The following is a 21,893-nucleotide window of genomic DNA, read 5'->3' on the forward strand; positions in this document are numbered from 1 at the left end:
GAGAAGTGGTGTCCCCCTTTTAAAACATGTGAGAGGCTTATCCTCTTTGACTATAAGGAGTACTTGCAAAAAATAACAGATGATAGAGTGCATGCTGAACAAATCAAACATTCACCCCGTCACAGATATGGGTTAAATCCATCATTATTTTTGCTCGCCATTCCAGTTTGGACCCAGCTATATGCAAATCAGTCTGGACTCTGCTCCCCATGGGAACAGTCCAGCATGAAATACCAGGACAGGTCGTACCTGGACCCGAAACAACCACCCTAGAACCGATTTTGGGGTATTACCCCTCATCTGCCAGTTTATCTTGAATCCGGTGGCATAACAAGCACAGGACCCAAGTCTTGGCATCCCCTTCCTACTTAAGGTGACAAAAGCGTGGGGATGGCTAGCTATTGCCTTCTCTGTTTGATGTCAATGAGTCCTTCACCATGGAACATAAGAAGTTATATCCAAGACATGTCAAGCAGCACTCAATAACAACAGCCCAATCCATACAGGAAGCCACCCTGTCGAAATTTACCCTGATGCAAGCAGAAGGTCTAGAAACACAGATCTCTCGGGACAAAATGAAATTGGCCATGCACAATCATCTATGGGTAAAATAAAATACCTGGCAGCAATGGATTCCCTCTGAAAATCAAAAAGGGGCAACTAGCTAACCAGCTGCTGTGCCTACACCTGGCAGGATTTGACAGAGGCAGATTACCTTCAACTACCAAAGAGAAACTTGTGGTAGTGCTGTTGAAAGCAGACCAGGATCCCCTCGATCTATGGTTGTATCACCCTCTCTGAAAGTTAAATTTAGCTTGCAAAATACTGGGGAAGGTGCTGGCCAATACAATATTTATGAAATGCCATACCTTGTCCACCCAGATCAAAGCGGGACCTTTCTGAGCAGGAGCATAACTCCAATAGTGTGCAGGCTGCTTCCTGTTGTCTGTAGCATCCCTCCAGAATAGAAGAGGGCCAATGCTGCCTTCATAGATATGTTGAAGGCTTTAAACTTTCGACACTGGAACTTTTTAGGGAAGGTACATACGCTTTGGGGATATTATTATAAAATGGCCACAGCTTTTGTAAACATTTACCACAGCCCATATCAAAATAGGCAGTGTGGTATCAAACGCTTGGACTGTCCAGCAAGGGTAGAGATAGTGTTGTCCCCTCGGCCTGCTACTCTTAAAGTTAGTAATGGAACAAATCAGTGAGCAACTAAGCATATGCATCAATGAATGCCCTCACATTTTTGTCCACTATGTGCAGATGACATTTTACTATGTATCTGTGGCAGGCTGTCCTACGAGCGTATCAAGCAGAGGCAAAAGACTGGGGTTCTTTATGGTTGATATTTTTATTCTCTGTTTATTCACAGGTCATTCTCTTAATCATTGTTCAAAGGGGTTTTGGATACGTCTTGGGGTTTCTGCTTTCCTCTCTTCCTTTCTTTTCTCTCCTGGGTTTCCTCGTTCCCTGGTCTCTTCCGGTCTGTGAGAGGATGTGGTCGTCTCCCTCGAATCCCGGCAGAAATGCAAATTAACAGAAAAGGAACAGGTAAGTATTTCGGCGGTACTGGGTGGGGTCTTGTGCTCGTGAGGGAAAAAGGCAGCAAGCGGGGAAGTTCGTGAGGGGATGATCAGTGGTGGGGTTTAGGGTTCCTGGGGTCCACAACGTGCCTGGTTCCCTTCGTGCCCCTTCCCTTGTCTCTTACTCACCCTCCCCGCCCTTCCTCCCACTTCCCTGGTGCCTTTCCCCGTGCCCGAGACTCCCTGTGACCGTACCTTGTCAAGCCACGACCCTCCGGGGTCGTGGCGGCTTTCTCGTTTCTCCGACGTCGTTTGCTTCCCCGGTTCTCGCGTTTCGGCGCTTCTCCTGTGGACCTCCTCCTGGGTTCTCACCGGGGCTGCCAAAGGTTCTGTCCTCTTTTCTCCTTCCTCGTTTCTCGTCGTGCTCCTCTCTTCTCTTCTCTGGTTGTCCGTCGCGCGTCCTTCTGCCGGATCCGCCCCCTTCTTTAATCCCCTTGACCGGAAGTCGTTGATGCTGTAACGACGTGGCGTCTTCCCGTTGCCAGGGGAACGCCGCGCCGTTTCCGTGGAGTCAGCCGAAAGATGGCGGATTTGAGGTGAGTTAGACGCGGTCTACGGGACCCGTCTACAGTATCAAAGAGAGACTGGGGAGAGGATTTGCTGCTGGTCCCGCACAAATTGAATAGTTTCAGTGGAGGCATTGAGTTGTAAACTAAATAAGGCTAAATTGTGCCTCTTCTAATTATCCGAAAGAGGAGCTGCAGTAGCAGCTTTGACGGCCACATAAAGCTTGCCAATAGACAGAGAGGTATTCAGATACTTGAGGGTAAGAATTTATAAGCGTGGCTTGACTGGGCAAGATGTTGGTTGCTTGTGTGAGAAGCTCCAGCACTACTACATTCATCCCGCTGATATGGCAGCCAAAGGAGGCCATCCATCCATGTTCCAAGGCCCCTGAGGGGCCAATGGGACTTCACCCACAGAAAGGGCCCAAGTGGACTCCTGACAGAGATGCGTGAACTGAATAAACGTCACTGTATAGGGCCTGCACAAGGGTGGGGCCTGCCTGGCTGGCACTCCAGGAGTGCTGGGATTGCTGCGACCGCTGCTCCGAACAAGCTGAGTTATGCAGCGGATGTCGCTGACCTGAGTTGTGGCTAAGGTGATGCCCTTGGGCCGGGTGGCTCCGTGGCTGGGATGCCTGCCACAGGACATGAGGATCGGGACAGCCCCCAGCTGTGGCCTTTCCGGGCAGGTGGTGAGGACTGATGGCATCCTGACAGCACTGCGATCACCGTGGAGGCTGGCGATGTGGGCCCTACCATGCGAGGCCTGAGAGGAGAGTTGCCAGCCCATGCCATGGTCGGAAGAGCGCACTGGGGGCGAGCAGCTCAGCGGCCGTGATGTCTGTGCAATGATGGTCAGGGCAGCTGGTGGCAGTGAGGACTTTGGCCACCCCCCTGCAGAGAGAGACCCTCCTCTATTGGAGGGTTGAGCGACATCTCTCCCCTCTGGTAACCCACTGTTACTGAGTGGAGTTTCGGCAGGGTCCCCTATGACAAAGTGACCTTGCAGGGTTTCTCCACCACCCCCCTCTCCTTCTGGATGGAATCTATGCTGGGACTGGAGACAAGGTAAACCAGGAGTGGGGGCCCTGTTGATGCACCGGCGCCACCTGCAGGAGGAGGGTTCTTCGAATGGGGATGATCTGAAGCCCGCTGAACATTCACTGCACTCTTAGCCCAATAATTGCAAGAGTGAGGAGTGGAACTGGTAGAGGCCCTTTCTGCCCCCCCATTTCCCTTTTCTTTTACATTGTCATAGCAGCTTCTGCACACTCCTTTGGGACCTGATAACTGTCTGCCAGTGTGGACGGCGGTGGCACGGGAACCGCATGGGCTTACAGGGAGCAGACCACCAGACGTTATTCAACAGAGTGGAGGAAACGGAATCCACAGTTGCCTCACAGTGACCAACAGTATCCACACTACAGCTCCAGATGAAAGAACTGCACCAAGAATTGAAAGTTTTGCACAAAGGTCGGGGAACGCAAAGGTCCGCTCCCGCTGAAATAACAGTGGTGGGCTTGCCACAGTGTGCTGAAAACCCCTCAGCAGAACTGTTTTGAGAAAACTGGCTGCTTATCACAGTGCTCACAAACACACAATCCAAGTTGTGATAGGAGCACGCAGGGTTCGGCCAACCCCAACTCCCCCCCCCACACCTGCCCTTAAACCCCCATTCCCCAGTCCCACCCCGGAGCCCCACACTCACCAGGCTGTCAAATTACCACAATAGGTATGACATGCTCCAGAGAGCACATGTCTATGGCCCCCGGGACTTTGAGGGCCACAAAGTTTGCATATTCCCTGCTAATACCACACCGGTGCGGAAGACACGCCAAAGCTACATGGAGGTAAAGCGGGAACTTGAGTCCCTACGGCCTACTCTACCCAGAAAAGCTAAGTGCCCCACCACACCATTTTTTTTCCTTTTTCATCGTCCATGAGGAGGTCTGAGCATGGCCGGAGGGAGGGAGAGAGCCACAACCTATCCCGACTTTGGACTAACAAACCTAAATTCAAGCGGGGACAGCACCCAAATCGGCGGAGATCGGCACCACCAATGTGATACCCCCACAAAGGAGAGAGCGGCGGAGGACAGGGCAACTCTGCTGTATACTATTCGCATGAGGGGAGAGCCAGGGGCCAAACTGGGGTCCAGCGGTACAGAGGAGATGGACGGTAAAACTGAGACAACGGTATCAGATGAACTAGAGTCATGACAAGGGGCGCGCTCAGCAGACGACCTGATCTGACCCTAAACAGGTGTGACAGGGTATTTTACAAGATGACATTGGCAGAGGCTGCAGGAGTTTGATGCCTGGGGCTGCTAGGTACATTTCTGTTGTGGTAGGGAACCCACAGCCGCTCAGATTGAACACACATTCACCCACCACTGCTGGCAGCACTTACCACTTTCACCCATTGGACGGATGGTTATTATTAAAATGATCGTCCTGCTGCACCTTTTATATTTTTTGATGGCCCTACTGCTACATTTGCCGCAATCCTTTTTTAAGGACCTGCATTTGGTGTTCTCAAACTTGATATGGGAAGCCCAGCGCAGGCAAATGGTGAAAGATAAAGCAATGTGTCTCCTGGACAAGGATAGCAGGGAAGTTCTTACTCCGGAGTCCTACTATACAGCTGCCCAAATTAGATATGGATAGCACAGAAGCCGCCTGCAGAAGCTCTATACTACAGATAAGCCCAGAAGCCCCTACCCATGGGCACTACAAGTTGTCGAAATCTGCTGGGACAAATACTCTGAAAGACTGGGAATGACGTACCATGCTCTCCAGATTTGACACAGCATTAGTGGCTGCTAATCATGCCACTCAGGTGTGGGATCAGGCTGAGCAGACCACAATGGATGACCTCTATGCAGACAGCAAGCTCCTCATATTCAATGAGATCGTGGAGTGCTGCAGCCTCCAAAGTGGACAAGTTCTAACGTCATGAAGGCCTTCATCAATGATACCTAGGGTAAGTGCACTTCAGAACCAACACTAACTGAACCCCTGACTATATTGTTGATACACGGGATACAACACAATGTGGTAGCCATTGTGCAATGTGTCCTGGCTACTGCATATTATGCACCCACCATTGCCCTAAAAGTGAAGTGGCAGAAGAAGATGGGAGAGGATATAATGACAAAGAATGGAGTTGGATTCTACAGTACAGGTTGCCTTCTTCCATATCATCAGGGATTGCTTCACATAAATACCGATTAGTAAACTCTTATAGAATTGTTTGCAGCGCTAACGAGATGTACACCGCCTGCCACTGTGGCAATATGTTTGTTGGGATGTTTCCATACGCAGGAAAGCACAGATACCCCTACAATTGCTGACAGATTTAGTACAGTGAATCATCACAGAAATAAATGTGATAATGCACATACACAGGCAGACTGGTCCAGGGACAACTTTCACTGAATGGGATACTCTCCTGATGGCAACGCAAGTGACATCAGACGACCTTCCTCCATTACTGACTTTGAGTAACTGAGAGTGTACATTTTGGTGCTGTGCGACAAGTAGGCGACACACTACTAAGGGAGTGGGAGCCAACAACCCCCTTGGGATGCAGGCAACTGCTTTGATTGTGGTGTCAAAGTCAGGGGGCATCTAGGAGGTGATGGACATTGGAGATATCATTAGGCAGAAGCATAATGGAGAAGAGTCAGACTTTGTACGGTAAAGGCAATGTACAATGAATGTATAAACTAGGATGTTGCTGGTTATGATGGTCATTGACATTAATGCAGTTAATCGATTTCATGCAATTAAGGGGTTTGTGACGCTATGATAAAGCTCATGTAACTGACAGCTGTGACTAATGCAGCAAATTTGGTGTAAAGATGTTTACAAAGGTGTTCAATATTATAAACTGTACACAGAACTGCTGTGCAACTATATGAAAATCTAAATAAAGGGCTATATAACAAAAAAGGTAAGAATTTACAGAAATCCAGATAATGTAATCTTGGTCGAGCAGTAATGGTGGCCAGGTCTTCAGTGACCTTCTGGAGTATATTACCATTATCAGTAATGAGATGTATGGCCCTATCCAAAATGGTGCTATTATCTAGAATGCTGCCACCCAACCCTTTTTGTTTTCATAAATCATCCCACTTAGACTCGAGACTCCTTTTCTAAGTGTTATCCATGCTCTTACCAGAACTGTTACAGAATCAAGAATGTGAGTCACGCAGGAAAAGCTGTACTTACCCGTAGATGAGGAAGGTTTGGGAACCATGATTATGAATTGTACTATCAATCAGCAGACTTACAGTGCCTATAGTCTGACCCAGGGAACACCTCACAGTGGACCAACATGTGTAAAGAGGTCACTCCGATAGGTGCTAGGGTGTATATGTTCAAAACTTAGGTCTGTCTGAGGCCTACTTTGGTTGTCCTGCGGGCATCAAAATGCAACTGGAACAAAAACATGAAAAGTAGAGCATAGGGTACACCCTATGACCCTTGGTTGCCATTGCACATGCAGCACTGATTCAGACAAATAGCAGATGTAGCGGACAACACCACATGGGCCAAAGCCAAGGTGACCTCAGTTGGTATGCTTCATAATTCCAGCATCCTCATGGCACTCGAAGAGCTGAAAGCAGTATATGTTTCCCATGGACAATTTCTAGTGCATGCAGCACTGACCAATACAATAACACAGGCATGAGGGAGAGGGTGTGCATAAATGGAGGTAGATGGTATGATACAGATCCTTTTCACATAAGGTAGAGGGTGTCATTTTATCACTACAGCATCTACGGCCGTCAGGAACACACACAAAGAATTTAGATGTCATAAGAGTGAAGTTGAATGAAGACCTGTGGGAAGGACCTGAAAAAAGGTGAATGGGCATGAGTCCTTCAGTAAACTGGCTGTGTCACGAACAATGCCCTGTCATACTTTTGAGACAGGAGGCCCTCCTGAAGTGGCAGCCTGATCGGAGGACACACACACTTGCTCAGGAGTTCTGGGTACTACACTTTCCTGGGCCAATCCGGGGCCAACAGGGTGACTTAGGCCTGATTTCCTTGATCTTTAGGACTTGGGGCAGGAGAAGAAGCGTCTGGAATGTATACAGGAGTCCCTTGCTCCATTCCAGCTAGAATGGAAACTCAAGTGTGCAAATCTTTGACCCTGCACTTTCTCGACAGTGGCATAAAGATCCAGCCAGGGTTTTTCTCAATGGCAGATCACAACCTTCACGACCTTAGGATGCTGATGCCACTTGTGTTCTGCCAAGTGGCCTCTTCTCAAGTTGCCCTCATTCAGGGACTCCGCCAAGTGGTTGGCAACTAGAAATATGTTTTGTATTTCTAGCCACCTCCGGAGACACAAAGCTGCTTGGCACAGAAACCAGGATGCCACTCCACTCTACTTGCTACAGTATCACATGGTGGTGAGAACCTGCACCAACCTATCCTTGTGGATTGCAGGAAGAGGATCAGGCGCAGATGAATAGCACACATTCCCAGAAGACTGATGTGGAGCTGGCCTTCAACTGGAAACCAGAAGTCTCTGAATTTCATCACCCTGAGGTGACTCTTACCTGCCCCCAAACCAAGCAGTGATTTGTTTGTCACAACTGTCATCTGCTGCGATTGGTCATGTCTGGTATTGATCTGTGCCATCTGGCGTGGTTGACTAGGAGGATGCATGAGGCTAAGAGGCCAAGAAACCTCAGAACTACCTTCACCTGGATCCAGAAATGAGCCTATAACATCAGGATCACAGCCCAAATGTCCTGATCTCTACCTTATCCAGGATAACCCCAATGAATGGAAGCCCCTGAGATGGAATCAGGTGCGATTTCAGCTTTTTTATGGTGAAACCCAACAATGCTAATGTTCCACAAGGTGTTCCATGACTGACTGTGGCAAACAAGCCTTCAGCAGCCAGTCATCGAGGTACGGGAATACAGCAACTCCCGACTTCTGAAGATGAGCAGCAACCACCGCCATTAGCAAGCGACCCTGGTGAAGCTGTAGGGGAGCACATCAAACTGAAAAAGTACCTGGCCCATCCTGAACTGCAGGAAACATCGGCGGGACTGTAGGACGGGTGTATGAAAATACATGTACTCCAAGTTGAGGGACACCAAACCATTGCCTGGGTCCAGAGCATATGGGATCTGGGTCAATATAAGCATTCTGAACCTGCTCTTCCATAGGAAGGCATGGAGGGGATGGAGGTCCAAGATAGGACTGATGCCCCCATCCTTCTTCAGGATGAGGAAATAGTGAGAGTAACAACCCCATCCTTATTTGGGTCTGACACTAAATCTTTTGCACTCTGAAGAGCAAGTGGTGTACACCTCCTGTAGGAAGATGGACGGATACTATTTTGAAACCTGTTTCGATGTGAGGGAATATTGGACTGGAAGGAAAAAGGAAAGAAGGACATAATCATTTTGAATAATTTGCAAGACCTATTGGTCGGATGTGATGGATCACCAACCAGGAAGGAAGTGACACATTCTGCAACACAGTAGATGGGCATGCGCCATGACGGCAAACTAAAGCAGTTTGCTGGGTACTGTGGTGGGGAAGAAGGAATTCGAAGACTGGTGCTTGCTGGGTCCATGGTTTTAGCCCCAAAAGGACTGGGCTGAATGATGCATCATTAGTTGGGAAAAATGTCTCTGTCTGTACACCAGACCTCTGGAGTAGCCCCTAAATTTCTGACACTGGTGCAGGAATCTTTGACGGAGGCTAATAGCTCCAAAGAACAAGCGATAGTTTTACTGTCTTTAAAGCATTCAACAGTTAAGTCTGCTTTCTCACTGAAGAGATGGGACCCATTTAAGGGCATGTCCGTCAGCGAAGCCTGCACATTGTCAGACAAACCAGTGGAACTCATTAAGGCATGGTGATGAACAACCACACTTGCATCAACAACCCTGCCAGGGCAAACTGTAGTATCCAAAGCTGTGCGGATAACATATTTGCCAGAGTCTTGCACATTATGAATTGTGTTGCCAAAAGGACCTTAAGACCTTTTAGTACTGCTTACAAGATCTCACTGGCTATGTCCCAGAGGCCATGGGTGTATCAGCACAGTAGAGAGATGGCGTTCCCAGACCGCACTGACACACAGGCTGAATAAAATATACATTTACTAAAGGCATCATTCCTTTTAGAATCTCTAACAAAACGAGTAATGGGAAATTAACTACGATTCACTTTACTGACTGAGGCCTGAACAAAAAGGCTGCCTGGAGTAGGGTGCTTGATGAGAAAACCCAGGTCACTAGGTACTGATCTATGACGTCTGCCCACCAGCCTGTACACAGGAGGGCAAGATTATGCTTTCAACCAAGGAGCCATCAGAGTATAAGTGCGGGCATCAGTAAACAAAAAGAAGTGCTCAGAAGTTGCTCACCCGGGTTATAGAATTTGTCAAAACATTTGCTTTAGTCTCAACAGAGAGCAATGGTAACTCTAGCACCTCAGCAGGCTTCCAAATCACCACTGCGAATGAGGCACTCTCCTCCATTAGTGTCCCACGTGTTCAGTCAAACTCTGACTGCGAAGTGGTGCCAAGTTCACTTGCATTTTGTAAATTAATGTACAAGGCATCATGAGTTGAATAAGGGGAGCACGTCACCAAAATCATAATCATCACTATCATCAACTTCGGCACAGAGTCAGAGTCCTAACCAAAAATAATGAGGCCTCTGCTTATGGTTGCCCCACAGATTATAAATTGTTTGGACTTTCCTTACCTGGGTGAAGAAGAACCAAACACGATCCTTCCAGTGGGAAAAATTGCATGATACTTTGGCTGGGGAAGCAGCTAAGACTCATGCTTCCTGTTATCTCACAGTGGGAAGGATACAATTCTTCGCCCTGTTAGTAAACAGCATCACCTACTCCCACACCTACCTCCCCCTAGCACCAGCCAGCACACATTTACCAACTGCTTGCGGCTCAAGCTGTGTGGCTTTATAGCCAGGTGGGGAAAAAACAAAACAAAAAATATCGTCTGAATATGGTAATATTTGTAATTTTCTATTCTGGCCCTAGTTTCAAGTTGGAGGGTACTGGGACAATTTTCCTGCACCGAAAATTTACTTTTCAGTTCATAAGAACCAGGAGTTTAAATCGACATGGTACAGTGCAATTAGGAATAAAACCCAGTGGAATACGGATTTACTGTTTGGGAATGATTTTTCAGTCAGCAGCACACAAAATTCTTCATTCTCTGGAGTTTTTCTGGATACATTTATTGCTCTCAGCTGGTGGCACGTGTGTGCTTGAGCTGGTGTGGGGTGGGGTGGGGTGGGTGGAGACAATGGGGAAAAGCACTGTATGTTCTGCCTACTAGAAAAGAAAAAAGTGGAATGAGATTTTGCTGCTGCTTCAGCCAGAGCCTCAAGCGATTTTCCCTGGTGATTTTTACACGTAAAAAAATGTGTATGGTTCTCCTACACCTGGCAGAACAGAGTGAGGAAAACCCAAACAACTTATAATCAGGTGGGGCAAAATTTATGTAATAAATTATGAGTTAATTTCACTCTGTGTAGATTATATTCAAGGTCTTAATAGGGGTTTTAATCATAATTGCACACTTCTGGGGCAATTTACTGCAAAATTGTCCCAGCTCCATGAAGCCCACAATTAGGGTCTTAAGAGTTGTGTCCCGAGCCCAGGCATCAAGAAACACCTTGTGATGATCCTAACTGACATCTGCTATCTGCTGTCCTGGCATTGCTGAATTCCGTCATCATTTATTAGTGGGGATAACATAACCTAGTGCACTGTGAAACGTTTTGGAACACCCGAAAATTCTGGTGCGGAGCAATAGATGCCTCTGAATGTAGAGAAATTAAACACTGTAGTAAGCACGCAGTGGTGGCACCTATGTGCGGCTCTGCATCACAATTTATGGGGCAGTATGGAGGCAACGCAGAGCTGCACGAAGCCACCTTGCGGGGTGTAGGAACACTACCTCAAAATATCAATGGATCCAGTATAACACCTGGGAAATATTCTACGGTAAGGAACCTGTGGTTAGAAATGTCCAATAGAAGAAGTAATTATTCAGCAAGTTTGGCAGTGCGTAAGATCTAAAGTCGTTATCATCCCCAGGGGAATGCTTTCATGGAGATAGCTAATGGGCTAGTCAGAACTTGCAAAAGGATGGCAGTGAACGGTTAAGAGTAATATCTCCTCCAAGTGCATGAGGAAAATGCTAATGGTATCTTAATATGCCACATTCCACCACCAAAATCACTGCTTTGTATGCTCTAAGAGGTCACAATGGTTATTTAGATTTTTTTCTGGTGTGGATGAAACTCAAGGAAGACGTGATCAAGGAAAATTCAAGGGCAGCACAAGAGAAGAGAAAACTGAGGCATGATGAGAAGCAATGTGTGACAGACATGATTGTAAATGTAATGGATGTAGTTAGGGTCATATTACCTGAACGCAAGAGGATGAAAGGTAGGGCATGATTCATTGACCAGAGAGGATTGTGGATGCGCGGAACTCTGCTGTCAAGATGGAATTCAACAAGGGGTGGTATAAGGCTATGTAGTATGTCAAAATAACAAAGGTAAAGGAGATACTGTGGTAAACAAAGACAAACTGTAGTGCACAAGAGAACAAAGACAAATTGTAGTACACAAGAGAAAGGATCCTGCATTCTCAAAGAGCAGTAAGTGGGGTATTGGCATCCATTCCTGCATGTCAGATGTCCCAAAAGAAATTGGACTTACCCAGTATCCATAAATTCCTGTGCGGGTGTAGTTGGTGTGAATATCCTGAATGAAGGGAATGTGCTGGTGCTTCACAAAGGTCAGTAGAAGAAGGCCTTGAAGTCGGAGGGAGGCAATCTGAAAGAAAGCACAAGGGTGTGACACACTAAGTATATAAATCCAAATTGACCTCTGTACACTCAGAAGACAGTGGCTACAGTGTGCTTTGTACACACAGTTTAGACTGAGCTCAGCAGATGTAGAAGATAGGTGTCAAAGAGAGAACAGTGTGAAGAAGAAAAAGTAGAACAGGTTCTAAAGAAGGGAGAGACCAGATCGAGCTTTATACATATAGAAAAGAGAGGGTAGAGTAAGCGTAGTACCTACCAAAGTGATAGGCTTAAGACAGCTTTTTTTAAAGAGAGGCCAGTGATCTCTGTACATGAGGAGAAAGGACCAAAACAGGTTCTCAAATATCACAATGGAATGTTTGTCCATGCAGGGAGGCAAAAAGTAAGCTCTTTACATTCTGAAGACAGCCTCCAACAAGATGTGTACCCACAGAGCAGAAATGCTGAAGTGATCTCTTTGGAGAAAGGCAAAGATGCTAAGGAAAACCACACATTACGGACATAGAGGCCAGACAGACAACTCATACAGCAATTGGTGGGCGTCAACGAGGTTTAAACAAAGGAGAGAAGATGAAACCAGTACGGTGACTATAGAGATGAGGGACCAGAGGCAACACTAAACATAACATATAATGGCTACAGCAAGCTCATAAAGAGGCCAAAGAATAGGTATTATGCCGTGATAGTGACAGAATCAGGATCTCCATACATGAGTATAAGCAAGGATGTATAGAAAATTAAATCTGTTGAAAGCTTAGGAGAGGAATTAGAAGCCCCTGATATCAAACCTAAAAGTTTTACAGGTGAAACTATAGATGTAGTTGGCTTCAGGAAGTTGTTCTCCACGTTTAAGAACAGGGAAGGTTAATGCAAACTTTGTGTGTCAGAACAGGGACCACTGGTGTTAGGCTGGATGGATCAGGCTGAGTTTGGTATGGCTGAAGAGCAAACAGTCCAGAACTGGTGTTATTATTATTCAGAAGAATGAAATGTCTAGCCAGGATATATTAGACTGATGCCACTGATTTACTGGCAAATTGGGACATTACAGGGATTTCTTCAACAGACTATGTTAAAGAAACATGTTGTACCATGTATAAAGAAAGTTAGAAACATACCTACAATCATCCAGGATTAAGTTGCCCCAGAACTTGAAAATTACAAAGGGCCGCATTACACAACCAGTAGAACCCTCAGACTGGGTAGCTCCCCTTGCAGTGGCGCAATATGCCAATGGAAAGTTGAGGTTGTGTGTTGACCTTAGTTGAGGTTGTGATTTTCTTAGATCAATTTATATTACCATGGATCAATGAACTGTTGTTGTTAACCAAGTGGTTTATGTCAACTGACCTCCATGCTGTGTACCATCAAGTGCTACTACATCCGAAAAGAGGTTAACTACTTTTAATATTCCATTTGGGTGCTTTCATTTTGTGAGAGAATCATTTGGATTAGCTTATTACATTGCGCATGTTTCAGACTGGTGTCTGAATTATTTCAAAGACTAGATAACTTATTTTTTTCAGGATTACATTCTAGTAATAGGTAAACCAAAATCAGAGTATGACACTAAGCTTAAACATGTGTTCTCAGTTTTAGAAAAGAAAGATCTCACTGCTGAATACAGTACATGAAATTTGCAAGAGAACGTGTCACCTATTTGGGCCATAAAATCAATAGCGAGGATCTCAACCCCAAGAAGGAGTTAGTATGAGCCATTAAGAACTCTCCTACCCTCAAAAGTAAAGATAATGTGAGGTTTTTTTTTGGACTTGTTGAATTCTACTCTACGTTTCAAAATAGCTTTGCAAGATCAGCTTTTCCTTTAAGACAACTTTTAACAAATAAGAGTAAACGTGTATAGTCTCTACATTGCCAAAATGCAATCTAGGTAACCAAAGAAAACATTTATTTAGCACCACGTTACAAGAATTTGATCCAAAATATAACATTGTCACGACTGATGCCAGGATAAAAGTTTAGGTGCTGTACTGATGCAAGTGTACAAGTTGGGCAAAGAAACTGTTATTGCTCTCACTTCTAGTTCTCTAATGCTCACAGAAGGGAAGTATTCCAATATTTAACAGGAAACGTTAGCTTGTGCTAAGCATATTTTTGTCAATACATGTGGTTTAATGCACTGACCACAAACCTCTTACGAAGGTACTCACTACTAAGGGCTTGCATAATGACTCTACATGTTTACCTGGCACATCTGTTAGATGGCTCAATTAAAATTACAAAGAAGTACACATGCCAGGAGTAAGAAATAATGTTGCAAACTTTCTTAGTTACATGCCTTTACCTCTCAGAGAACCATTCAAGAAACAAGTTGGAAAAATGTTTTGCATAATTGTGTGAGACTTTCTGGGAGGTAGTGCAGGAAACATTGGAGGATGCTACAGGGGTGCTCTTAGAGCTTCAGCCTAGACTGGCACTGTTGGGTGTATGGGGGCAGATGAATCACACGCAATACCAAACTACTAGTCAATCTAGGCTGTATAGTGGTGAAACAGAATATTGGGAAGAAATGTAGTCCGGGACTGCTCCTCAACACCAAGAATGGTTGGATGGTATGGATCACTGTTGAATACTGAAAAAGGAAGTCTTTCAAGGAAGGGGCTGTGAACTGAAATGAGAAAATTTGGGGTGGTCGGGTTTCTGAGGTTGGGTGAAAAGGGTATTTACAGAGGTGACACCTGTTCCTTGAGGTGTCGAAAATAAAGGACACCTTGGGCTGGATTTGTGGAGTACTGGAAGTTTGTAAAAGGATGTAACACTGTGAAGCACTGAACTTGATTTATTTTGCAATATAGGGACACATATACCATGTGTAGGGGGGGGTTATGTTTTGGAATGATGTTTGTTGGCATTGTATAACCTAACAAAAATATATTTAAAAAAAAGAATTGTTTGAGGAAGAAGTAAAAGCTATAACCAATAAGGAATGGATGGATGGATGCAGTGTTGGGAGAGGTTTGGAAGATGATAAATGAGAGTTGGCCTTTGAAGAAGGTAATGAATGAAAAGCTACAAACTTCTTGGGAAGTGAGGCATGAATTAACTATAAAAAAGAGTAAGATGATGAGGGATGGGCATATAATTCAGCCAGAAATCTGATGGGCAATACTATTAGACATCTGTCATGAAGGACATTTGGATGTTATCAAGATCAAGCAAAGGATGAAAAGTTTATATGGGTGGCTTGGTTTAGACAAGGCCATGAAAGGAAAGTGAGGGACTGTTTAGACTGTGACAATTCGGATAATACACGTTACTTTCAAATACACATTGCCCTTCATGCAATCCCTGTATACAATGGACTAGATATAACAAGATAAGTTTTAAATAAGGATGAAAAACAGAAATACGTTATTGTTCTTATGGGCCTTCCCTAAAGGGGCCAGAAATTGAAGTCGTAACCACAGCTGATTGCAGTGCAGTCGTTAAGCTTTTAGATAAGGTGTCTGTGAGGGAAGGTCCACTGAAGAGTGCAATTAGTGACAGTGGTCCACAATTTATGGCTGACACTTTCCAAATGTCTTTAAAAAGGAAAGGTATTGCGCATAAAACTACAATGGTTTTTTTGTCCCGAGGGCAATGGTGCTGTACAGTGCTCTAATAGATTAATTAAAGGCATAATACAATTGCCGAGGAACGGCAATATATGCGGGGAAAAGAAGAAAATGTGCTATGGGCGTATAGAATCATCGATCGCTTTTCTACAGGCCATAGTCAATTAGAACTTGTGAAATGGAGAACTCCTCTCTAAAAAGACAAAGTAGGATGGATGTCAAAATCAGGAAAAGTGGAAGGGTCACCTGAAGTAGTGAGGGAAAATGTAACACGTCCACAAGTAGCCTACAGAAATCAGTAAAATGATGAACATAATACAAATACTGTACAGATTGACGTAAGTGATATATTTAAAGTGAAAAGGGATGGTAAAACCAAAAAGAATGAGTGTAAATTTTCCTCAACCATTAAAGTTAATGAAACGTGTTCTGTAATTTCATCCTTCTTAGTGATGGTGGAATGTGACATCTGAAACGTATGGCAAGGAATAAAGAGTAGGATACCTTGAAGGAAGCTATGTAAAAACAAACCGCAATACACGGAATTTGCTTGGAAGGGTACAAAACAAACGCAATACGATGGAAGTTGGTTGACAGAAGAGTGTATTACTAATGTAAATTTGAGACATTATAACAATATTGTTGATGAGGAGGAAGTGACTCATCAATTTGGTCACTTAAAAGAAGGGCATACCAACAGACAGGATTATGGGAATCAATTTGAAAAGAATGAAAGATTCAGAAAGGTGGTAGTTAAACCTCCAAAACTTAAACGACTATGAGCATGACTAAATGTACTGTAAACTGTTACAACACAAGAAACGCTACAACCCAAATAATGTACAATCTTCATGCTCATGTACACTGTTACAATACAACGAATGTTACAACACAATGAATGTTCAATCTTAGTGCTCATTCTGCTAATGTTCAATTTTATTTTTCATTCTTAGTGTTCATTTTGCTATTGTTCTATTATATTTTTTTCCTGTGATTTTCTCTCCCATCAACCATTTCTTTCTCTTATCGTTTCCTTGTCCTTGCTGCTGAGCTCCCTTCTCTCTCTTCTCATTGCACTGCCTCTAGGAGCATGAACACCATCAGTTAGCGTGCCATTATTATCCATTATTACCATATACACGTAATACTGTTGACGACCACATAAGGATGAAAGGCAGATCAGGGAGTAACGTGCAACGTCCCTTCAGGTGAGTAATGGGTGAATCCGTCTGCTGTTCTTGTCTATCCTGTTGGCCATGATATACCTTTTGCACAGCCATAAAACAATGAGGCAGACAAACACTTCATACTTTCAGGTCCTGGGCTAACAAATGTTAGAGATGACATTAGTGCAGGTGAGATTGAGAAAAGCAAGGAGATGGATTTTTTTCCTAGAAAATACATGATGCAGCGCCTGAGTCATACTAATGGGTTATTATTGCACTCAATACTGAAGTTCCCTTAAAGGAAGTTCCTTCAAATGATTCTACCCTTGATGATCTGTTTCAGTTTCACTGGAAGTGGCCTTTAAGATATTTTAAACAAAAGAAATGTGCACAGATGGCATCCCCTCTGCCCCGGATTGAATGGTGAGTGAGTGGATGAGAGTTGAGGTCCTCCCCCTCATCTACTTTTCTAATTGTACTTTGGGCTGTGAAAATAGAAGTGTTTGTGCCAAAGATGCAGCCAGATAATGTGGGCTGGGTCTCTGCACGTCTTGTGAGAGAAGAGACGCTATTTAGCAAAGGCTGGGGGAAATTCAGAGTGCTGCAGCCCTGTTTCCATACTGTGAGATGTTGTCCTCTTAAAGCTATTGGTCACAATGCGATGATAGGGGGCAAGAGGCAATGGAGACTCACCAGCTCCTCTCGTCAGTTCACAGGTAGTGCAGACCTTAATTGTCTCCCAGGTACATGCATGACTGCCTCATGCAGTACAGTGCTTTTTTGCTTTACATTTTAGATTTGTAGACTTGATGCATATTGGGATAAACGGAACTACATGTCCCAGAATGCAAAACTAAATGTGAGAGCTCCGAGTTGATGGTCGGTGAAAGGATAAACAACATATAAGTTGGAAGTTTACAATCTCAGTACTAATGACATACATGAGTGAAAGAGAAACTGGTTGTGACCTATACATGCAAACATTGTTGAGACAGCACTCCATAAGAATGGCTGTGCACTCCTTGTTGTTCCCACCATGATTGATTATGATGATGCATTTTAAAGTAATCATTCACTGTGATCATTCACTGTGCTTATGAACACGGTGGAAAATGTTTTGAAGATGGATCATTATCTCGATTTTTATCAAACATTTCTTGAGAGAAGCCCACCTTGCAATAGCTGCGCTTGCTTACTATACACTGTATAAGAGTAGGTCTGCTGAAATTTGCCAGGGCTGTTTTTGGTTCCCAGTCTACCCTGCATATATGTAGCGGAGAGACATTGGAAGAAAGATTCCTATACTTTTTCCTGCCCTTTGGACATATATCGCAAACTGACCGCTAAATAAACGCACAATCCCAGATTGTGTGAAGATTGTGCAGGTGACATCCCTCTTGAAATAAAAAAAAGCCAGTGCAAACCCAAGAGTCCTGAACAATTTTCATCCAGTATCTCTCTCAACAATACCCAGACTACAAAACTGGCGAGAGTGGCACCACCAACCCCCACCCAATAAAACAACCACGAACAATCATCATCTGGTTGCCTTGCAATGGATCACCACTGGCCTCCAGAAAAACAACAGTGTAGTGGTTTGTGACTGAGAACACTGTTTTGAGAATATTTGTAATGTAACAGGTTACCTTTATTTTTTGGTTTTTGCTTATGTTCAGCACTCTGGTAACTTTAGGGTCATATTCGCACTTTATAAAACTTTTTAAAATAAATACACACAGAAGGAAGAGGAAAGTGAGATGAAGACACACGTGGAAAATGAGCCAGGGGAGAAGACTGAGTTATGGTGTGCATACGAGAGGATAAACCCTACAGAAATAAGTAAGAGAGAATAAAGCACACAGTTACCTTGACATAACCAAAGGGAGCCAGGGTGTCCATGAAGAATAGACTCCAGGGGTCATCAAAAGCCAAGTCTGACAGGAACCGCATAACCTTGGAGTTCACTTCCTGTAAACTAAGCAAACACCATAAAGAGTGTCAGACATCATACCTGCATGGAAGGGCACGACCATGAAACATGCAAGACCAAGCAACAGCAGGAGTAGGAGCAAAACAAACAGTGGAAACAAGAGCACAAAGAGGGCTAGAGAGAGCACAGTCTGGAACAAAGGGAACAAGGTGAGAGCCAGCAATGGGTGGTATGTTCAAAAAGAAGAAGGAGAGAGCCGGGAAGAGTCAGGCCATGGCCAAGAAGCACACAAAAGAAGAGTAATAAATAGTCAGAACTTGAGAGTACCATTGAAACACGAGCATAGTAAAGATGTGAAATAATACTTAAAATGATAGTGTGTGTAGGCACGAGAAAGTGTATGACGAGACCCAGTGGGTGTGCAGTGTGTGTGGACGTGACGAGAACAGTAACATAAGGCTCTCAAAGATTAAAAAAATGACAGCATCGGGACAGAATATGCCTCTGATGTAGTAAATGAAACACTGAGACTCCATGGTAATAAGGAACACAAGGGTGTTAGGGGTAATAAATCAAAAGGACAGAGAGGAAGTAAAGAGGGCCCAAAAAAGGAAAAACAAAGATGGCCAGGAAAAGGAAACTGTAATGATGGCCCAAAAGATGCCAGTTACTCAACTGCAACTACAGTTCTCCAGCATTGATATCTATAATAATTTCACACACATGTATTATTCCAGGTGGTCGAGCTGGAAGTCCCCAGGGTAATCGTATAAAGCAGCAAAAATAACTTCTATAAGAAAAGCTAAAACTAGCTTCCCTTTAGTAGCACAGTAATCCCATCCAAAACTCCAGTCAGTGAGGAGAGAGTATTCCACATTCCGCTCACCCCAGAGATCACCAGTCCCCTCAGAGCTTTGCCTGTTTTATCCATGGATTGTTCTATCTCTTCTAGCTTTACCTTTCTAGGGAAGTTGTCTTTAAAATGTAGCCCAGTGGAACATCAGATTTCACCTTCAACAAAGACAAAATCTCCAAAATAAACTGTGTTAAGGCCCTGTGGCTTCTGTGGTAAGAAGATACTTTATTGAGCTGACCCCCCGAATGTGTACTTCTACTCACTTTACTCACACCACAAACTCAAAGACCGCAAGATTTGCATGATGTTTTCTGCCCAAAACGCTCAAAGAACATGAAGGTATCCTACTCAGATAGCTCCAGAAAAAGACAAGAGTCAGGGAGAGAGTTTCCCTCTTCAGGAGATGGGTCTACACAGAGTACTCCTTCAGTGTTGAATAAACCAGAGAAAAGGCCTTCATAGGTAGAGAAGGTATCACCAAAATCAGCTTCCTCTGAAGATATGGCTTTAACATTAGCAGAGCACTCTGTTAAGGCCAGCAAAATGTCTGCCAAAAAGCTGAACATACCACCTGCAACATCTTCTGCTATGTCTTCTAAGGTAAAGATCCTATCACCAAAATACTACACAGTCGACATCTGCTTCATCCCTGATGTTCAATCTCCATTCAAGTCTCCACTGGCTATTGATTCACCAACTGCTGTTGTCGTTAGCATGTTTCTATCTGGTCCTTTATTAAGTAAACAACTGGTACTTTGCATACAGCTTCTCCATCAATGTTGATTCCTGGAAAGAGCTTGAGGAAAATTACATTGGTTTCTGCAAACATAGTATTGACTTTTCTACTCCCAGAAGACACATCTTCAAGCAAGGTCTCCGTCAGCCTCAAATGAAGCGTCTCAGTATAGACAAAAAGCCCTAGGATAGTTAGTGTTTCTTATCTCTGAGGAAGAGGTGAAGATTCCCATTAAGGATTCAAATGCAAATAATGCAATGATTCCAGAAGGACCTTTCATAAGATATTAATCTACAGAGAACTTAAAATATTTGTATTTATCATTTTCACTTTTACGTATGGCATTGGCCAGGCAGCCTTAAACCATAATCAACATGTCAATGTTCACTTGTATTGTAGTCCAATGTTCTATGCCAGATGTGGATCTTTCCCTTCGCATGTCTGGGCTGTACACATAACACATCCAGTCCCAGTGTCCGTTGATTTACCAGAAGCCTCTCAACCCTCCAATCTTTACTATGTCTTTCCCACCTTCTTGGTTACTCTTGCCCAGCCTTGAGACCCACACAATGCTCTTTTCTCCTTCCTCTGTCCCATTATCAGGATTCTGTGTACCACTGTCAGTGCCCTGTGTCTGTATTCCTGAGTGTTGTATGCCCTTCTCTGCTTCCTGAAATACACCTAGCACCGCACCCCATGTTTTCAGATGATCTAGAACTGTCATCTTTTCTGCTCAGTCATATATATGGGCCTCTTCTGCTAATGTCCATTCCCATTCTACTGTGTATTACACCATAGTGTTATCGAGGGGGCTCAACTGCTCAGCCATCCCGTGACTGTACATCTTTTAGAAAGGATCACTCCAAGCTGTAGAAATTTCCACTGCATTTTCTTCCCCTGGGGTTTTGTTATTATACTCGGGAGGCATAGTTGTGGGGTATTCTCCAGGTCAATTCCTGTCACTTTCCCGGTTTCGTCAATACCATTGTCAAGATAGCTCGCACTCTTGGGCACCAGCAAGTGAGATGTAGGAAGGAGGCTCCGTCCACTCTGCATTTCGTGCCCTATGCATTCTGCATAATTTAGAAAGTGTCAGGTATGCATGGTGAATGTAAGTTAAATGTACCAATTTGAACCTGGCCTTGTACAATACATATTTAATCAGCTCACAGTTGATCTTGCAATCTTTGCCCGTCGTTAGGTCCCCTTTTTCATCAGTCCATGCTTGCCGGACCTTGGGGCTCTCATCGACACTATCCCTTTGAAGCATTTTATAAAATGTAGACACAAGATGTTGGGTGGGGCATACAGTCAGTACAATCTGCAGTGTCTGTCTGGGGAGGAGTCCCCAGGAACTCTGTTCAGATTTCTTGCGCCATTCCTGCAATTCTGAAGTACTGCAGGTACTGGACATTCCCCATGGAGAACACCTCGCAGGCCTCTGTAAAAGTGATGAATCATTTTGCGGGGTACAAGTCTCCTACTGTTCTACGTCAGTCCACACTCTAACATGCGAGGGGCATTTCCTTCCGAATATGCCTGAACAGCAACTGTGTTTAAAAGTCCAATTCTCTTGCATTGGGGGGTTGCTTTAGAACTCTGTTGGCCACCCTCTTCCATATATCAGCCTTTCGTCGTACTATGTAAGGAAAGTTTCAGGCAACTCTCGAGTCTCTCA

The 21,893-nt window shown here is 44.4% G+C and overlaps 1 protein-coding gene across 5 annotated transcripts in view; it reads right to left on the reverse strand.

Moving 5' to 3' along the window:
• INPP5K (inositol polyphosphate-5-phosphatase K) overlaps positions 1 to 21,893 on the reverse strand; it is a 470,513-nt gene that overhangs the window by 220,389 nt on the left and 228,231 nt on the right. For all 5 annotated transcript variants that reach the window (XM_069226108.1, XM_069226107.1, XM_069226106.1 and 2 more), the window contains 2 exons: positions 18,560 to 18,668; positions 11,843 to 11,959 (listed from right to left, as the gene is read on the reverse strand). In XM_069226108.1, coding sequence (XP_069082209.1) covers positions 11,843 to 11,959; positions 18,560 to 18,668 — 226 coding nt within the window. The remainder of the gene's footprint in view (positions 1 to 11,842; positions 11,960 to 18,559; positions 18,669 to 21,893) is intronic.

Source organism: Pleurodeles waltl, chromosome 3_1 (assembly GCF_031143425.1).
Source record: "Pleurodeles waltl isolate 20211129_DDA chromosome 3_1, aPleWal1.hap1.20221129, whole genome shotgun sequence".
Classification (NCBI taxonomy): Eukaryota; Metazoa; Chordata; class Amphibia; order Caudata; family Salamandridae; genus Pleurodeles; species Pleurodeles waltl.